The 16,774-nt window shown below is 53.9% G+C and overlaps 2 protein-coding genes across 28 annotated transcripts in view; both read right to left on the bottom strand.

The window, feature by feature from the left end:
* CAMTA1 (calmodulin binding transcription activator 1) overlaps window positions 1-16,774 on the bottom strand; it is an 857,123-nt gene that overhangs the window by 233,163 nt on the left and 607,186 nt on the right. For 22 of the 27 annotated variants that reach the window (XM_075993569.1, XM_075993565.1, XM_075993574.1 and 19 more), the window contains one exon: window positions 15,921-15,992. The exons of the other annotated variants lie outside the window; for them this stretch is intronic. In XM_075993569.1, the coding sequence (XP_075849684.1) occupies window positions 15,921-15,992 (72 nt within the window). The remainder of the gene's footprint in view (window positions 1-15,920; window positions 15,993-16,774) is intronic. 27 annotated transcript variants of the gene reach the window in all.
* The window catches only part of VAMP3 (vesicle associated membrane protein 3), a 312,645-nt gene that overhangs the window by 243,951 nt on the left and 51,920 nt on the right, over window positions 1-16,774 (bottom strand). The window lies entirely within an intron of this gene.

The raw sequence follows: 16,774 nt of genomic DNA, 5'->3' as shown, positions 1-16,774 counted from the left end.
TATTCAGGTGACCAGAGCCTCTCTAGTTGTGGCCACTGAAAGCCCCCATCATATCAAGAACACACCTGCACTTTGGTCCAGTCTCACAGTGGCTCTGGCTCCAGCCCAGGTGCCAAAACTAGAGAGGCATGGCCATGGCTCTGGTAAATGGCTGAGATGCTCACGCTGGGTCTGGGTGTCCTGAAGCAGAGCTGTGAAGTGAAAAGGCCTCAGATAAAATGGCAAAGAACCCCAAAGGGAGGCAGGTGGGAGGCAGCGAACAGACAAAGGACAGGCCAGGTGCCCAGTGTCCCCTCCCCTGGGGCTATCCAGGAGCGCTCTGGAAAGTGCAGCCTTTGGGACACTCTCCATTTGCTATAGTCCTTTGTTTCCATTCTTCAGTCAAGGACTGAATTCCTACGTAAGCCAGGCCCTGCGCGGGACCTGAGAAGACACCGTGTCCCCAGCCAGTCTTACAGTCTACCTATACCCAGCATCTGGATGCAGTTTCCTCTCAAATCACCTGTTAGGGACAGTCATGCACATGGGTAGACATCCAGGCAGAGCTGGAACTAGGGTGAAAATTTCAGGGGTGGGTGGCACCCAGACACTCAGCCATCATGACAAATGCTATTTTATAAATAAAAATTAATGCAAAAATCCATGATGAACAAAATATCAAAATTTTAAATAAAGACAAGGTCAGTAGGACTGACATGGGGCTGAGCACAGCCCCAGAGCTGGGGGCGACTTGACCCTTTGGGGTAAAGGTTATTACCCCAAAGTGCTGCCTTCTTAGCCTCCTCTGGAAGAGCAGCCGATGACTGCTGGGGGGCCTTTCAGCATTTGCTACAGGAAATGAGGAATATGGAACATGTAGATCTGGAGAGACTGGCTGCTAGTGGGGAAAGAACCATTGCTATCAGAGCTTCTACTTACTGAACACCTACTATGTGCCACACAGCGTGGTAAGTGCCTCATGTGTGAGGGCTTTTTCCTCTCCCAACAACCCCTTGAGGCAGGAACTACTACCATCTCCATTGTACAGGTGAGCAAACTGAGGCCCAGAGAGGTTAAGCCACTTTGCCAGAGGAGTCAGGGGCAGAGCCTGCTGGGAGGGCAGGTGGAAGCTCTGGCACCCTGTTGCCTCTGGCAAGCTCTCTCCAGGGGCTCTTAGGAGGCAGAGCCTTGCCTCAGATCCTGCCTCAGGGAGGTTGAGGCCCAGGGAGGAGAGACGAGGCTCACCCAGACTGTAACGTTGACCATCAAAGTGGAACCATCAATAGCATCACCATGACCCTGATGAAAGGTCCCCTTGGGTTATCCCAGGCATGGGAGGGAGAGAGAGCCTAAGACTAGGCCACAGGTCTGGTGGAGCTAAGCCCTGAAGCTGCTGTAGGACAGTCAAGTGACTGACACAGGGGAACAGAGACCACTCTGGGAGTCAGGTCTCAGATGCCCAAGGCAGGCCTCGTTCAGCCTCAGAAATCTCCATGGTGACAGATTACTAACTCATCCCACTTGTCCTCAGGGAATGAGAATTATTAGTCTTGGGCAAGGGGTACAGAGGCCCACACAGGTCCTGTGAGGTTGGACATGTGCTGGAGCTGGCTAGTACTGGCTTAGGAGAGCTGCCTGCTAAAATGTTGCCAGCCAATGGACATTGCATGGGTAGCTTGAAGTCAGCTACAGTGGGAGTATTTACACCACAGAAAGTGGCAAACGTTGCCAATCAGAAATTTGTTTTTCCCGGAGAGCCAGCTGATTATTAGTCATTTACCAGTATACCATTGTCTTACAGGATGAAATCTTAACATCTATGAAAATCTGCCATCCCGTAATCTGCCACACTAACCAAGGGGCAGGTGCATGTCTCTTCCTGAAAAAGGCAATTGTCAACCCAGACAGCAGTTGTACCTGAATATCCTTCCTGTAGCTGGGAAAGCATAACCCATTGCTAGCAGCAGAATGATCTTTTACCTAATTAGGCTTGACTTGGGCCAATGTTGTGAGTGTGCATTCTCTGATTAGACACCAATGGTGGCAGCTGGGCTGCATGCTGGGCTGGGCTGGCCTGAGAAGATGGCCTGGAATGCTAACCACATGATGCATTGCCCACAAGCTCTAGGTAAAGGGGCATCCCAGAAAGAGCCTCAGCCTAGCAGTGAGGAACTGGGTTCAAGCCCATCCCTTCTGCTAGCTTGTTAGGTGCACTGGGTAAGTCATTTGGCCTCCCTGGGTGACAGCTTTCCTATACTGAGCAAGGGTCCTGCTGGTGCCGTCAACAAAGCTGAAACCTCCAAAATTGAGAGGGGCTGCTTAGTGGGGGCAGAGTAACTAAGGAGCTCTTTTGGACCCCAGACTCCACCCAGGGGCTCAGAGCCCAGCAGGATCCCAGCCACTGAGGATCTGCCACTGACAGTGACAAGACTGGCAGAGCCTCCCCAGTCCCAAACCAGAAGGGGCTGGACCCCCGTTGCTGTGGCTCTCTGCCCGGCACTGCCCATACTACTTAACTTTCAGGCTATGGCCTCGGCTGGAGAGGCACTGTGCCCAGACCTTTCACCTCCCCCCGGCTGCCTCCAACGGCAGCTGCTTCCAGGAAGCAGAGAGCAGCGGCGTGGCAGGGAGCACGGCTGTTGGAGCATGTGGTGCCCGTCAGGAGGGTGGTGGGGATGGGGTCTCCTCCCTCTTCCCCCTTGGGGCATTAGGAGTGACTGCTCTGACACCCCCTGAGAGATGGGTGCGATGGAAACAGAGGTGACACGTGGCAGACTGCAGCTGCCTAATGCGTGCATAGGCGGCCATGGCGTCCAGTCTCAGATGTCGGGGGGTGCAGGGAGGGCATTGACTGGGGGCTGGGAGGATGGGGTATGGCAACTAGGGAGAGTTTCCTGGCAGAATTTTGAATCCCAGCCTTCTGGAGGTAATAGAAGATGTTGGATCCAGGTTTGGGCAGTTCTAGGGATGTTCCTGGAGTTACGGGGCAGGCACATCCTATGGTAAATGTGGGCCCAGGTTTAACCAAGGTCTTGGGTTGTGAATGCCAGAAGCAGAGGCCTGGTGGAGCAGAGTGTGAGACTCTGGTGGCCATCAGAAAGTGGAGGACCCAGGACTGGGGTTCTGTGGGGCCCAGCTGGGAGTGGGTGGCTCTGCCAGTGATCACGTGGTTTGTAACAACATAACAGCATGGTAAGAATAGCCACAGTTGTTGAGTGTCTGCCTGTGTCCAACTCTGTGCAGAGTTCTTTAAAAATCTCTTTGAATCCTTACAACTGCACCATTCTGTGGGCAAGGAAACTGAGCCCCAGCTTATGAGTTAATTAGCCCAAAGTGACACAGCTCCATGTAGTTTTAGAACCCAGATCGGTGTGACTGCCAAGGGCCTGGCCTCTGCAGCTGCGTCAGAGGCCCTTCCAGGCCCCCTGCGGTGTAGGCTTAGCCTCCTGGGACCAAAGCCAGTTTGTTAAGCCTGGGGAGACCTTCACAAGGAAAGGTGGGCCCTGAGGTAGGCACCCTTGAGCCAGGTGCTCACCTGCCTCCCACACGGGTTCTGGCCCAGGACGAGCCGGTGAGGGCCCTGGAATACCAGCTTATGGCCTGCAAGTGCCTGGTTTTTCTCTCTTTTGCTTGGTCAGATCCAAAGTGACCTGGGGTCTACAATATTTTGGCCCACAACTAAGTTGGCACCTGCTACCTGTGAGGGGCCGGACTAGGCCTAGGCAGAGCCAAGGTGGGGCTCCCTGCCTGGATCCCCCAGCTCCCTAGCCAAGGGTCAGGGAGGGAGCAAAAGTGACAACAGGTCCTCTGCTGCAGTAGGGAGGGGGTCAGGAGGTGTTTGTGTTCAGGCCACTAGAGAGGAAAGGGCAGTGGTCAGGCCACCCCAGGAGCAGCTCCGGGGTCCATGCCCAGCAGCAGTCCTGCTGTGTTCTGTGTGCTCCAGCTCCGTGTGCATCTGAGAAAACCTCAGACTCAGTAGGAGACTACGGAAAGGTGAGGTTTCACTCCCCAGGGTGGGGTGAGTCTCTCCTTGTTCTGTATCCCAGTTCTGGGCCCCTGTCCTCAGGGTCAGCAAGATGCTGGCTGTCACCTCCCTTAGGAAGAGAGGGCCTCAGGGGCCCAAGGGAGAGGGCAAGTCCTGCAGCCTCCTGCTCCTGCGCCTGCCTATGGATTTTGTGGTTCTTACAAAAAGGGCAGAAGCTTGCTTCTTCTCAGTGGCCTCAGCCGCCAGCAGGGAGCCCCAGCCCTTGTCTCTGCCCTTCCTCGGAGTGGGGGGAAGAGCTCCCCGAGTTGAGGCGCCCCCCTGCAGCCACCTCCCCTGCAGCCAGGCTCCCAGGCTGCTGTCTCTGGCTGTGGTGGCCCCTTGTAGCTGCCATGGGGCCGGCTCAGCCTCCTGTCTCGGAGTTCTGAAGCCCTCTTGGGCTATGGGATGACTCAATGGGCAGCATGGGCCCTGGGCCCCCTGGAGTTCACACCACTCCAGTGGGTTCCTGGAGAACCTGTATTGGGGACCCGAGCCCCAGAGTCACCCTCTCACCAGCAGAGAAACCAAGAGCACAGAGAGGACAAAGTGGGACCCCATGGGAGCTCATTTCTATGAAATTGGCAGTATTTTCCTGAGAACTTGGTCTCTAAATTAAGAAATCTTTTAACAATTCTGGATCAACAAACATTTCTTCTCTGGATTCCTTCTCAATCCTCCAAGCTAAACTCATAGAGAATCCTCCTGCCTCATATCCCCAGGGTAACTCTGCCTGGGCTTTCCAAAGACTCTCTGATGCCTTAGTTCTACCCAAGCTAAGGCCAGTTTAAACTGCATCTCCAAAGAGCAAATGCTCCCCTCTTCAGGAGGGATGGAGGGAGGAGGGGACACAGTCGGGAGAGGCTATCCATTCTAATGTCTTTACCAGGTTCTGAGTCTTGTACATGTGAGGTACAGCCAGGGCCTTGGCACAGCTGTGGGGGAGTCAGGAGGAAGCCCAGGCGGTAGTGACCTTGCCCTGCCCTCAGGAAGCCTACACCCTGGATGGGGTGGACAGCATTCACACCTGTCCAAAACATGCACCTGTGTGCCAGGCACAGTTCTAGGGCCTTGAGATACAGCCATGAACACAACGGATGATGTCCTTACCCTTATGGAGCTTCCTTTAAAGCATGGGGTTGGGGTTGGGGGCTGGGGGCTGGGGGTAGACAATGCATGAGTAACACAGTGGTGTTGCAACAACACGAGCAATAGCCAAACGCATGCTGAGCGAAGAAGGAAGCCTCCCCTGAGCACATACACTGTACTACTCCATTTATATGAAGCTCTAGAATAGGACACATTAATTGTGGAAAAGTCAGAACCTTTGGGAGGTGGAGGTGGGGACTGCCTGGGAAGGGGGAAGTGGGAACCTTTTAGGGCGAGGGTAATATTCTAAATCTTCATGTGGACTTGGGTTATTAGTGTGTGCATTGATTACAATTCACCAATTAGTACTTAACATTTATGCATTCAGTTGTTTCACTGTGTATACAGTTTGTCTGGAAAGCAAAAGACGACCTGTACATAAACATTGAACTTTGATTTGTGCACCGAAGGACTTGGGGGAAAGTGTGCTGTGTCTGCCACTTACTTTGAGATGCAAGAAAAAATATATAAGATGGATTGCTGGATAGGTGACACAGAAGTGATAAAACAATATAGTCAAAGGTTAACAGTAGAATCTGGGTGGGAGGTGTAAAGGTGCTTATAAAATTCTCTCAACTTTTCTGTATATCTTAAACATCTTGTCAAGTGGGGTGGGGGGCCAGAGGGGCTGGTCAGAGAGTGAGGGAACTTTAGATGGAGTGTCAGGCGGGCTTCAATGAGGACTGAGCCCTGTATCTTAGCATCAACCACAGAAGATCCAGGTCATCCTCCAGGCACGAGGAGCATGTGCAAAGGCCCTGCAGCAGGATAGAGCTGGGCTCTTTGAGGAGCAGGATGAAGCCAGCACAGCTGGAGAGTGCCCAGGGAGGTACAGGGTGTGGTATGTGCCCCAAGAGGTTTAGCAAGGCAGAGGTCGTTGGGGACCTCCCTGAGAGTAAGGCTAAGTCCAGTCCTGGGGGAGAAAGAGAGCTGAAAAGGTAGGGGAGGGACAGGGGAAGTAAGCAAGGATACCACTCATGTCTTCCAAGAACTGCTAGGCGGGGGCAGAACATGGGCTGGAGGGAAGCTGAAACCGAGGGAGGTGTTTGGTGACGTGGGGAACGATGGGGTACCCTAGTGATGGCAGACAAGGGCAAGGTCAGGAGAGGGCAGAATTGCAGGAACAGCAAAGAAAGACACAGGCAGGATGCTGGGGAAGGTAGGAGGTACCAGGTCCAGGGGCTTCTGGCTCAGAACACCTGCTGGGCAGCACTGAGCCGGAGCGTCCCCAGCACCAGCACATCTCACACAACAGGCCAAGGAGGCCTGAAGAGGGCACAGCTGGGCTCAGGGCTGCCTTCTCCCAGGGGCCAGGTGGAGAGGTAGGGACAGGCCTACCAATACTCCCCATCACCAACGGGGACTCTGCCCGTCTGGAAAAGGAAAGCAGAAAGCCCTCCAAGAGGTCCTAGCCCTTTCAGGGGTGTTGGGGACAGTAAGAAGTCTCCTTGGGGACCCCCAGATCCTAATTCCAGGAGGAGAGCAGGAGAGCCAGGGGGCGGGGCATGAAGCAGTGATGCCTGTGTACAACCATGTGCACCTGTGTGTACCTGTGTACACCTGTCTAGCTAAAACCATTTGCCCTGAGTCTGGAGTGCCTTGTGTGTGTCTCACATGAGACTACCTGCATCCTGAGAGAAAAAGAAATAGTGACAGTGCTAAATGCAGTGATAGTACCACGCCACGGGACTTCCTTGTTGAACCAGAGTCTGTAACATGCCCGTGTAAAGCAATGTCACCAGCTGGGCACAGCTGGAGGCATGAACAAGCTGCTGTCCACACACGGAGCGCGTCACCAAAGACTTGCATCTTCCATTTCACGCTATCAAATTGCATCTGAATTTCATTCTCAGCCCTTTGAGTTCCTTCAGAGGCAAAATAGAAAGTGCTTCCTTGAGGCAAACTTTTGTCTTTTGCTTTGGAAACCACTGTTTCCCCTTTCCAAAGAAGATTAGGATATTAAGGACATAGTGTCAGCCGAAGATTACATGAAAAGGATAATTAACAAAAGCCCCATATTATAAGCCATCTAGAAGGGAAATTAAGCAGCTTTTGCACTCCCTCATCTTTGAGGGATGTTCCATGGAGGGGAGTGGGAATCGTTGGCTTGATAAATAAAGATAGTAACCAAACTGTATCGCCCATTGTTCTGCCTTTATATTAAAAGCAATTGCTTAGCCAAGCTGACAACACACACTGTGGAGGCATAAACCCCTCTGCAGACAGAAGGATTAAGAGACTGACAAGTTCTGGATAATAAGACTAATTAATAATTTCCATCTCTAAGGAACTGCAGCTCTGGCAGCTTCATCCTTCCCCTGTCTCCTAGTCGAGTCCCCCAAGGGCTGGGGACAGAGGAAAGTTGGCAGGATAGATCATGGTCCCTGTCACAGCAGGGCAGGGTGCCCAAGGGGATTGGGGACAAACATCCAGAACTCAGAGCTTCCATCTCACTTAACCATATGCCAAATTCCTGCCTAAGACCACAGAACAAACTAGGAGATGAGGTTTCTAATCACACAGTTGCATCAGACAGACCTAGCATTTTTCCATTTGATAGGTGGGTTGGATGGGACCTTCTCAGGGGACCACCTCTCCCCACTGCTGCCACACACACCTGCCCAGTCTCCTAGAGTGAAAGCCATCAGAAATATGCCCTGGCAGGGTGGTGACAACTGCTACCCCTTCCTGGGGGCTGCTGTGTGCCAAGCATGACACTATGACCTTTGTGTGTTTTAGTTAGCTCAATTTGTCCTCCCAACGACCCCAGGAGGGAAGTATTGTCTTTTATTTTATTTTACTGAAAAAGAAATAAGATTCAAAGAGGTTGATTCGTGGCCAGATTCATGTGGCTGATAAAGGTGCAGCTGAATTCAAATCGTGGGCCATGGTGGCCACGAGCAGGTAGCCAGGAGGAAGACTTTCCTGATGCTCTGGGTCTCACCTGTACGCACAGGTGGGAGCAGAGCATCCCCTCCCTAGAGAGTTCTGGCAGAACAAATGCCTTCAGCCCCACTGTAGGCTGCCAGCAGCTGGGGCTGAGCACAGGAGACCCCCTGGGTTCCCTCCTGCAAGATATCCTCTGAAAACACCACTGGATGTCCCCCTGTCCCCAGAGGAGGGGTGAAGTAAGGGATCAGGATGAGGGAATCTTCTGGAAAATGCCCAGTGACTTTCCTCTGAGAGGATAATGGCCATTTTGGGGGGACTGACATATTTTTTGGAGGCTTTAGGTAGGTACAGCGGTGGCCTTGGCATCGTAAATTGCCATCAAGCAAAGATGTCTAAGAAGGAAATACTATCCGCTCTGCTGTGCAGCCTTGGCAAGGGTCCTGAAATCTTAATGGAATTGAGCAATTTTTTGCATAGGACCATAAATTCCTAGTGTCTACCTTATCTCCTCATCACATTATTCAAGGGACATTAAATGGAGAAAGATGTAGAAGCTGCATTGGAATAAACCCGGAACCAGGAGGCAGCTCGAGAATCATCTGCCTGAAACAACCATTCCTCCTCTACCTCTTTCCCAAACTCGTCCCTTCCCCAGCTGCAAAAGGGCTTTGCCATTTACGAGTTGTCTGCTCAATCCCCCCAAGGAAAAGCCTTCCAGATGGCTAATAAGACGGAGCTTGGTTTTCATTACCCCTGGCCCAAAACCTTTCAGACTGAGTGGCTTCCTCCATGTCACCTGGCTGGCACTGCAGCCCAAGACACCGGTCCTGGCAGATTCTTCCAGGATAGCCCTGTGCCAGGTATGCAAAACTTGAGCCCATGGCAGCTGGGACCTCCCCAAGCAGCCTTATAAGCCCCACTGACCCCTAGGTACCATGGTCCATGCCTGCCTCATGTCAGGAGGACAAGGAAGAATATCCCCTCCGTTTTTTCCATCCTTCAACTTTGGGCTCACCTCCTCCTCCAGGAAGCCTCCCCTGACCACCGGGCTGTTCTTTGTCTCCTCTGGACTCATCACATTGACTAGCTGTAGGTTCCACATACTAGGTTAGGGTTAGAAGTGGCTTTGGTGCCCCAGGGTCCTTCACCTGCTGCTCCATGTGGGGTCTGCCCCAAATGCACAGGGCCTAGCCACTCCCATCCCTGAGTTGGAGGGGAGTGGGCTGGCTCAGCATCCCTGCCAAGGCCCACATGCTCTGGAGAGTGGTCATGGTCAGTCCGGGGGTGGCAGCCAAGGGTGTGGAATAAAGAGGCCTGGCATCAGACCCCGACTTCACAGGGACGCAAATGGCCAGGGGAGGGGAAACTCTGGGTTTGTTGCCAAGGACTGTCAAACTCCCTCTTGGCATCGGGACCAGTCTCTGTGAGGTCAGGACATCCAGGGCCTGCGAGCTCTTCTCTTCTCTGCACACTGCACATGTGTGTCCCTAGGGCCTGACCACTCTGGCCTGTGAGCTCCTGAGGTCAGGGACTAGGCCTGTTTAAAGGGCTAGGTAAGGGCCTTGCCTTTCCTGTGTCTCTTGGGGTCCCTTATTTTCCCTGACCCTTGGTTTCTTCTTTTGTGAAACACTGGGATGCTTTCACCCCAGGCAGCTGTGGGAACCAAAAGACGAGAGACTTAGAGCTCCTGACCACTCTCAGTGGCCACACACAGCCAGGACTGTGGTCTCCGGAGCCACGTGCAGTGGTGAGCACATGTAGGAAAGACCTCTGTTCCTGCCCACCCATACGTGACTTCGGCCACATCCTCCACTCTTCGTGGCCGAGGGTAACACACGGTGCTTGTAAGACCAAAGACATCAGGGCTGGACTGAACGCTTGGCTCTTATGATGTCACATCTGCAGGACTGGTCCAGAGGATCTGGCATGCCTGGGGTCCCTTCCGCTCCCCTCTGATGCAGGCACAGGGGCCAGTGCCCCTCGGGCAACAACTTGCCTGCCTTCCTTGAACTGCATGGGTCAAAATACCCGCCTTTGGGGCAGGGTGCCAGCCTGGCAGCAGCACCTCCTGTTGCTCTAACCCCCGCACACAGCCTCATTGCGTGCGAGCCCCGCGGACGCTCAGTAATGTATGGCGCTGTTACAGGCCCACGCAGAGAGCAGGTTCCTTAATGCTTTATTTCCCAGCCACTTCTATTTTACCCTGATGAAACATAAAAATGGTTACTGAGCAAAAAGCCTCAGGTATTTTTTATGAAGCTATAATATTCTCCATTTTAAGAAAAGATTTAAAAAAAAAGAAGAAAGAAAGGAAAAGAAAGAAAAGAAAGGATGTTGTGTTAAGCTATTTTATGCATCTTAGGGATCCCTGCTGGTGGAAGGTCTGGTTCACCCTGAGTGGAGGCGTCTCCACCACTAGGACCAGACTGAAGGCTGGAGGGTGAACATGGACACACTATTCCTGCTGTTGCGCTTGAGCTTCCAGCACCTTCCTTGGCCTAGCCCACCACTATGGTGATCCCAGGGGGGGCCATGTGTCCAGATGGAGTGGGAACATCGCTGGGGTAGGCACTTGGATTGCAGGAGAGCTGAACATTCTCTAAAGAGATGTCAAGTCTGTGTGGGGAGTGAGGATGTTTGCTGCAAGGACAGTGCTGCCATGGTATGTCCTCTGTTCCCTCCTCTGTATGGGCTGCAAAGGATGGCCTGAAGAGAAGGGAGGTTGCCTGTGTCTTCTGGGGTCCTGTCCTGCTCATGCTTTGGGGGGACTGATGTGGCCTGTCTCAGCCTTGCTGTGACAGATGAAGGGGTTGGGAGGTAGGGAGAGGAGTCACTGAAGCTTCCTCTGGGACATCAGGGTGTCAGCTGACAGGTCCACCTGAGGTATTATATGGAGTGCTGGCCCTGTGCAAGGAATTGGGTTCCATTTGAAAGGCATTACAGTAATTTATACTTAATTCCCACAGCAGCCCTGTGCAGTCGATGCTATTATTATCCCGGTTGTACTGATGAGGAAACAGAGACTCAGAGAAATGAGATGAACTGCCAGAGTCACACTGGTGGATGGGTGTATGGGTGCCTCTTTGGGTCACCCCACCCCCATAATTTTACGAGTCTTCACACCATCCTAAACAGTGATGTGCGTCCACAGGTTCTGCCCCAGCACACACTATTTCTACAGGATCCAGGCCAGCAGTGGCTCCCAGATAGGCAGGAAGCAGAGAGCAGCTAGGTGAAGGGCCTGGCAGCTGTCCCGCTTTTGTGAGCTGGACTAAGGTGCACAGCCTTTCTGCTTCTCAAACGCCCCATCTATAAAAAGGGGTGATGAGGGCGCCACTGTGGACAGGCAGCCAAGGGCAGTGATGGGTAACCTCGGAGTCACACCTGGGTCTGCTCCCATTGGCTAGGTGACTGTGGGACTTCTCAGAGCCTTAGTCTTTCCCTGGTGAAATGGGAGCACATGGTGGGGGTTTACTGCCAGCCAGGAGTTAGTGGCAGCTGTGGTGCTCAGGGTGGCCTGACAGAGCAAGGACCAAGATCCTTGGACTCTGAATCTGGTGTCCCACCTAGTGCCTCAACTGCTAGGCCTCGGAGCGCCGGCTGCCCTGAGTCAGGTGTGCAGGGGCCCCTCACCCCACCCAGGCTCCCCAAAGCCCAGGCTTCCTGTCTTCCCCATAGCCACTTGTAGCCCCATGGGACAGCCATACTCTGGCCCCAGCACAGCCCCCAGGATGGGCGAGGAAGGAGCCCCGGCCACCTCTGTCCCAACACGTGGGTCTTGTAGCCAAACAGCCCGGAGGAGGATGGCAATGGCAGACCTGCGGGACACACTGCCTGCTTTACTCCAGCACAGAAAACACTCATTAAGTGTTTTAGGGGACAAGGGCAAAAAGAAACACTCTTGAAATAGAAATAGTTTCCAAATGAGCCGTACAGAATCTGTGGGGAAGTCTGGCCTGAAAGGGGGGCTGTTCCCTGGTGGCAGGGTGGCAGGGGGAGAATGTGGAAAAGGATGGAAGGTGGGGGGCCAGAGAAGGGGCACAAGAGGAGAGCAGGGAGCCCTGAGCCTCTGTGGCCTGCTCCCTGCCACTGTCAGGAAACCCCAAACTGGGGGACAGCTTCTTGCTCCCTCGAGCCTCCTCTGCCCAGCAAGGCTCAGGGCCTGGTGGCTGTAGCAACAACCACTCAGGCAGTGGGAGCAGAGGCCACAGGAGTCAGGAGGCTGGAGCCCTGCCTGCTCCTTTGCTGACCGCTGGATGGCCCTGGGCCTGGCCCTGCTCTCTCTGGGTCTCCGTGACCCTCCTAGAAAAGGCAGTGGTTCTGCTCAGGGGAGGCCAAAGGCCCTGCCAGCACAACACAGAGTGCCCAGCGATGCTGACAATGCGAGCAGAGGCGGTATGCGTGCCACTAGCAGAGACGGCCTTCTCCAGGCCCTCCAGCCCTGCCCAGCTAGAGAAGTGGCTGAACTCAGGTCATCTGGACCCAGAGCGGCCTGAGGCCTGAGGTGCTGCCTGAGCAGGAGTGGCCCACCCTCTAGCACCACCGAGCCTTCTGGGTGGCCTCACAGAGTGCTCACCAGTCATGGCAATGCCCTCATGCAGCCGTGGGCTCCCTAGGCTCAGGAGCCTATGCTGCAAGGGCTTCTTGCTGTTCTCCTTGCTCACATCCTGATAGGATATTTGTTAGCATTGAAGAGCGGAATGGAGGAAGGAAGGGAGTACTGGGCAGGAGACTGAGAGACAGAGACTGAGAGACAGGCACGAGGTAGTGCCCTCCCCTGAAAGCCCTGTGACTCAGAAACTCGAGGTGCCACATCAGCTCACAGGCCAGCTGCACAGAACTGCATCCCTCCCTGATGCTGGTCCCTGCCCTGTCACCTGCCCTGTCACGGCTGGGTCCCTCCCTCAGGGAGCCAACTATATAGCTGGAGAGGAAAACTCAGGCCTCTGTGGGCAGATGTCCTCACTGTGCCACATGGCCTTGAGGTGATCTCAGCTGGAGTACCTTAGAGGGCAGGGTGACAGTCATGGCAGGGGGTGGCTGCCATGCCAAGGCTACAATGGCAGGGTGGGGTGGGGGCTGCTCCATGGAGAAGCTCTCCTTTAGTCCTTCCCTCTCTTCCTTCCCTCTCTTCCTTCTTCCTCCAAGCGCCCATCCTTCTAGAAGCCTGACCCCTGCCGTGGGCTGAGAGGGCACGGCCAGCCCATCACCCCTTTCCAGTGCTTTGTCATGCTCAGAGGACTTCTGGCTCTGGGGCTGGTGGTCTGGCCACCTTCCTTCTCTGCTCACATGGTGGGCACTGCCCAGACACTTTCACTCCCACCCAATCCTGTTTCTTGGTGATTAGGGTCAGAGACAAACTTGGGCCAATTTCCATCTGAGCCAGTATCTCATGGCTGCTTTCCCATTTAATATCAGAGAAATTAAACCTGGCCACGCCGTCATTATCGTGGTATTGTAATTAGCACCAGAACAAATTGCCCTGAGTGGTACCGACTACTGCGTTAGTGCCCAGCTCCAAGCAGGACGTGCGTTGCACTGATTGCTTTGGCCTTAGCTCTGTAACCTCCTATTGCCTGCCCAGTGCAGATGGGGGAAGCAGGAGACCCCCACACCTGTGTGTATGTCCTCATCGCTACCTGATCACAGAAACGAGAGTGAGGCCAGAGGGCACAGAGGAGTGGGAGGGAGTGACAGTGCCCCAGGCATGGTCAGGGCGAGTGAAGAGGCCCCAGCCTAGCCAGGAGGAAACTCAGTCTCTGGGATGCCGGCCTTTTGGGAGACTCCAGCTCTCTGCCAGCTGGAGGCTACAAAACACACACTCCTGACTCTCCTAGGTGGGTCTCTAGCACACTGAGGCCAAGGAAGAGAGCAAGAAGGAAGGAAGACTGGGGTGGAGGGGCAGGACCCTTTTCCTCCTCCTGGGAAACCAGGCAGGGGCAGGTGAATCGGAGAGGCGTGTGGAGTGAGCGAGTGCAGTTTTGGAGGAGATGAGCTCAGACCTTTGTGGCTGTTCAATGGTGTCTGATTTCAGGAAAGTAAATTCAGTGGAATTAAAAAGCCACGAGATGTGATGGGACAAGGGGAGGCAGGTGCAGGCGTGAGTGCAGGAGAATAGGCTTGGGGAGAAGTCCACCTTCAGGAGCAGGTGGCAAGGCTGCTGGCAGGATGCCAGCTTCTGGGTGCTGCTTGGCACCCAGAACAGCTGGGCCTGGGGAGAATATGCCAAAAAGGTGTCCTGACCAGGGGGTTTAAAAACGAAAAGAAAGAGTCAAAACCAGGCCTAGGGGGTTGAAGGCCCAGATGGGAGTTTACAGGGCTGCAGGCTGCCGGGGATAAATGGTGTTTCTCCAGAAGCCAGATTTGACCATGGGGACTCAGGGACATGCTCTGAAGCTAGAACCCCATGCTCCATGCCTGCATTCAGTAGAAGAGAAAATCCTCTGCCAAATGGTGAAATAGCTTTGGGTCAATTCCTATTAGCAATACAGAAAGTATCATCCTATGACCACATTAAAACACCCCTTCACAAGGACACAGGTCTGAGCAAGTAGAAAACCAGGAGCTACCACGTCACCTCCAAGGGAGACAATGCCAGGGAGACTGACAACAAGGCAAGGTGCCGGAGAAGCAGCATCTTTGCAAATCAGCATGTTCCTGGGCAGGCTCAAGTGTCATTTGCTAATGAACTTGCTAAACCACAGACAGTTATTTCTGGAAAGTAAAGGAGAATGGAAACGGCTCGAGGGCTGGGGCTGGGTGGAGCCCATAGCTGGAGAGCCTTGTCTAGGCTGTCTCAGCCTCCACTCTGAGACAGCTCTGGGCCTGCAGACACCATCCAGGCCAGTGGCCTCTCTGTGCTCCATGGCATGTGCAACTCTTTTCTCCCCAAACACACGCCGTGGAGTTGGGGGGCTTGCTTCCCCATCTGCCAGGCCCCTCCAACCACACCCTCCAGATCAAAGAGGTCCTCAAACCACCCCGGCCCAGGGTTTTGCTAACTTGTGGGAACCTGGTGGGAAAGGCCTCAGGCAGCAGTGCCAGAGCAGAGGCAGTAGAAAGAACTCAGGGTGATGGTGCCAGGCGCACGGGGCATTGGTTCTACAAAGAGCAGCTGCACATCAGAGCGTACACTTTGAAAAGGACCTAGGTCCAGCCTGACTGGCTGGATCCCTCAGACCTTCCCTCCCACAAGGTAGCACCCTTCACTGGGCAAGACAGCTGGGCGATGATGCCTAGTCGGCCAGACACTGGGTGGGCCTCCACTTAGACCCACCTGTGGCTCAGCACTATTGTGCACAAGCACCACGGACAGAGATCTGGGTGTCAGGCCACACTGCCGCAGGAATGGCCAGCACTCCCAGCATTCACCATGTGCAGATCTCACAAATTGATTACCAAACTCCTTCCCCCATAGCCAGAGGTTCCTCCTCTTCCAACAGCCGTGCCTATCAATCCGACGGCACCTGGCATGCCCCTGGAAGCATTTCCTTCATGTGCCTTACAACTAACCCACGAAAGAAAACGAATTTGTAGCTTTTAGCCAACAGGCATGTCATGGTCAGGGACAGGAGGCTCAGTTGTCTTTCTTAACCTCATCAAAAGGAAACTGAGGTACCTTGGAAGCTTGAATCCCCTACATTTCTTTCTCATGCATTGAGCGAGGGCTACACCTGCCACCAGGCATCTCCTCTTCCTGGCACCTGACAACACCTGACCAGCCACCAGGATGGGCTCAGCATACACAGCTGAAGTCTCTCTAGGAAGCACACCAGGGCTCTCAGCCCAAAGCCGCGCGGGACCCCATGCCCCTTGGTGCCCTCCGCACACCCTTCCCAAGCACCAGTGACAGAAGAAGAATCCAGTCCCAGCCACCTACCTGAAGGAGCCAGTAGCACCTCCGGTGGAAGGTGGGGATGATGGAGGAATGGACATAGCAGCCGTACAAGCACTAGGGAGAGAGGAAAAACGAGAATCAGTTGGAAAGAGGGAAGGAAGGAAGGAAGGAAGACGGCGCAACAGAGAAGGAGCAAGAAGGGGCCATAGCTGCTGCCAGTGACCCAGAAACCAAGGCGCCTGTGCGTCTGACCCCAGCTCCAAGACTAAGGTTCTGGGTCAGCACCTAAGAAGCACTGTGGGGACACACCAGCTAGCGGAAAACTGGGATGGCAGCTGGGGCCTTACGCTCCTGGAGGCCACCAAGGCACTGAGAGCCCAGGACAGTCAAGGAGCAGGGAAATGCCCACACATGTACATTTGCCTATAATTTTAGAGGCCAGAAGTTGCTCTGTAGTTCATTCCTAAAGCCTAGGTTAAGACCTTTTGTGTACAGGGAAGGACTGAAGGTTTCAGAATTGATCAAAACACACCAATACACACGCTCCAGACCTTTCCTGGCCAGGGGGGAGTACCAGGCCCGGCCGGGCAGCCCTGGCTGACACGAGCCCAAAGCTATAGGGGACAGGGTGGGGTAGGGGGACGGGGTGGGGTGACACTTCTTAGGATTGCTCTCTAGAGCCTGAGAGACCCTTTTTACACATCCCTGATTGTTCATTTTGAATGACAGTTTGTTTATTCATATATATATTTTTAAGTATAAATGTGCATCTTTTACAGATGCATTTGGTTTTGGAAAACAGCCAGAGGCAGGCTGCAGGATAAGGTGGGTGCAGATTCAACTGTCAGGAGGATGTTTCTCAAGGGTCCTATCACCCAGATGCGGGTGGGTGGGGA

The sequence above is a fragment of the Microcebus murinus genome, chromosome 2, assembly GCF_040939455.1.
Source record: "Microcebus murinus isolate Inina chromosome 2, M.murinus_Inina_mat1.0, whole genome shotgun sequence".
Taxonomy (NCBI): domain Eukaryota; kingdom Metazoa; phylum Chordata; class Mammalia; order Primates; family Cheirogaleidae; genus Microcebus; species Microcebus murinus.
Note: the sequence above shows the minus strand (reverse complement) of the source record. Positions and strands in the feature narration are given on the sequence as shown.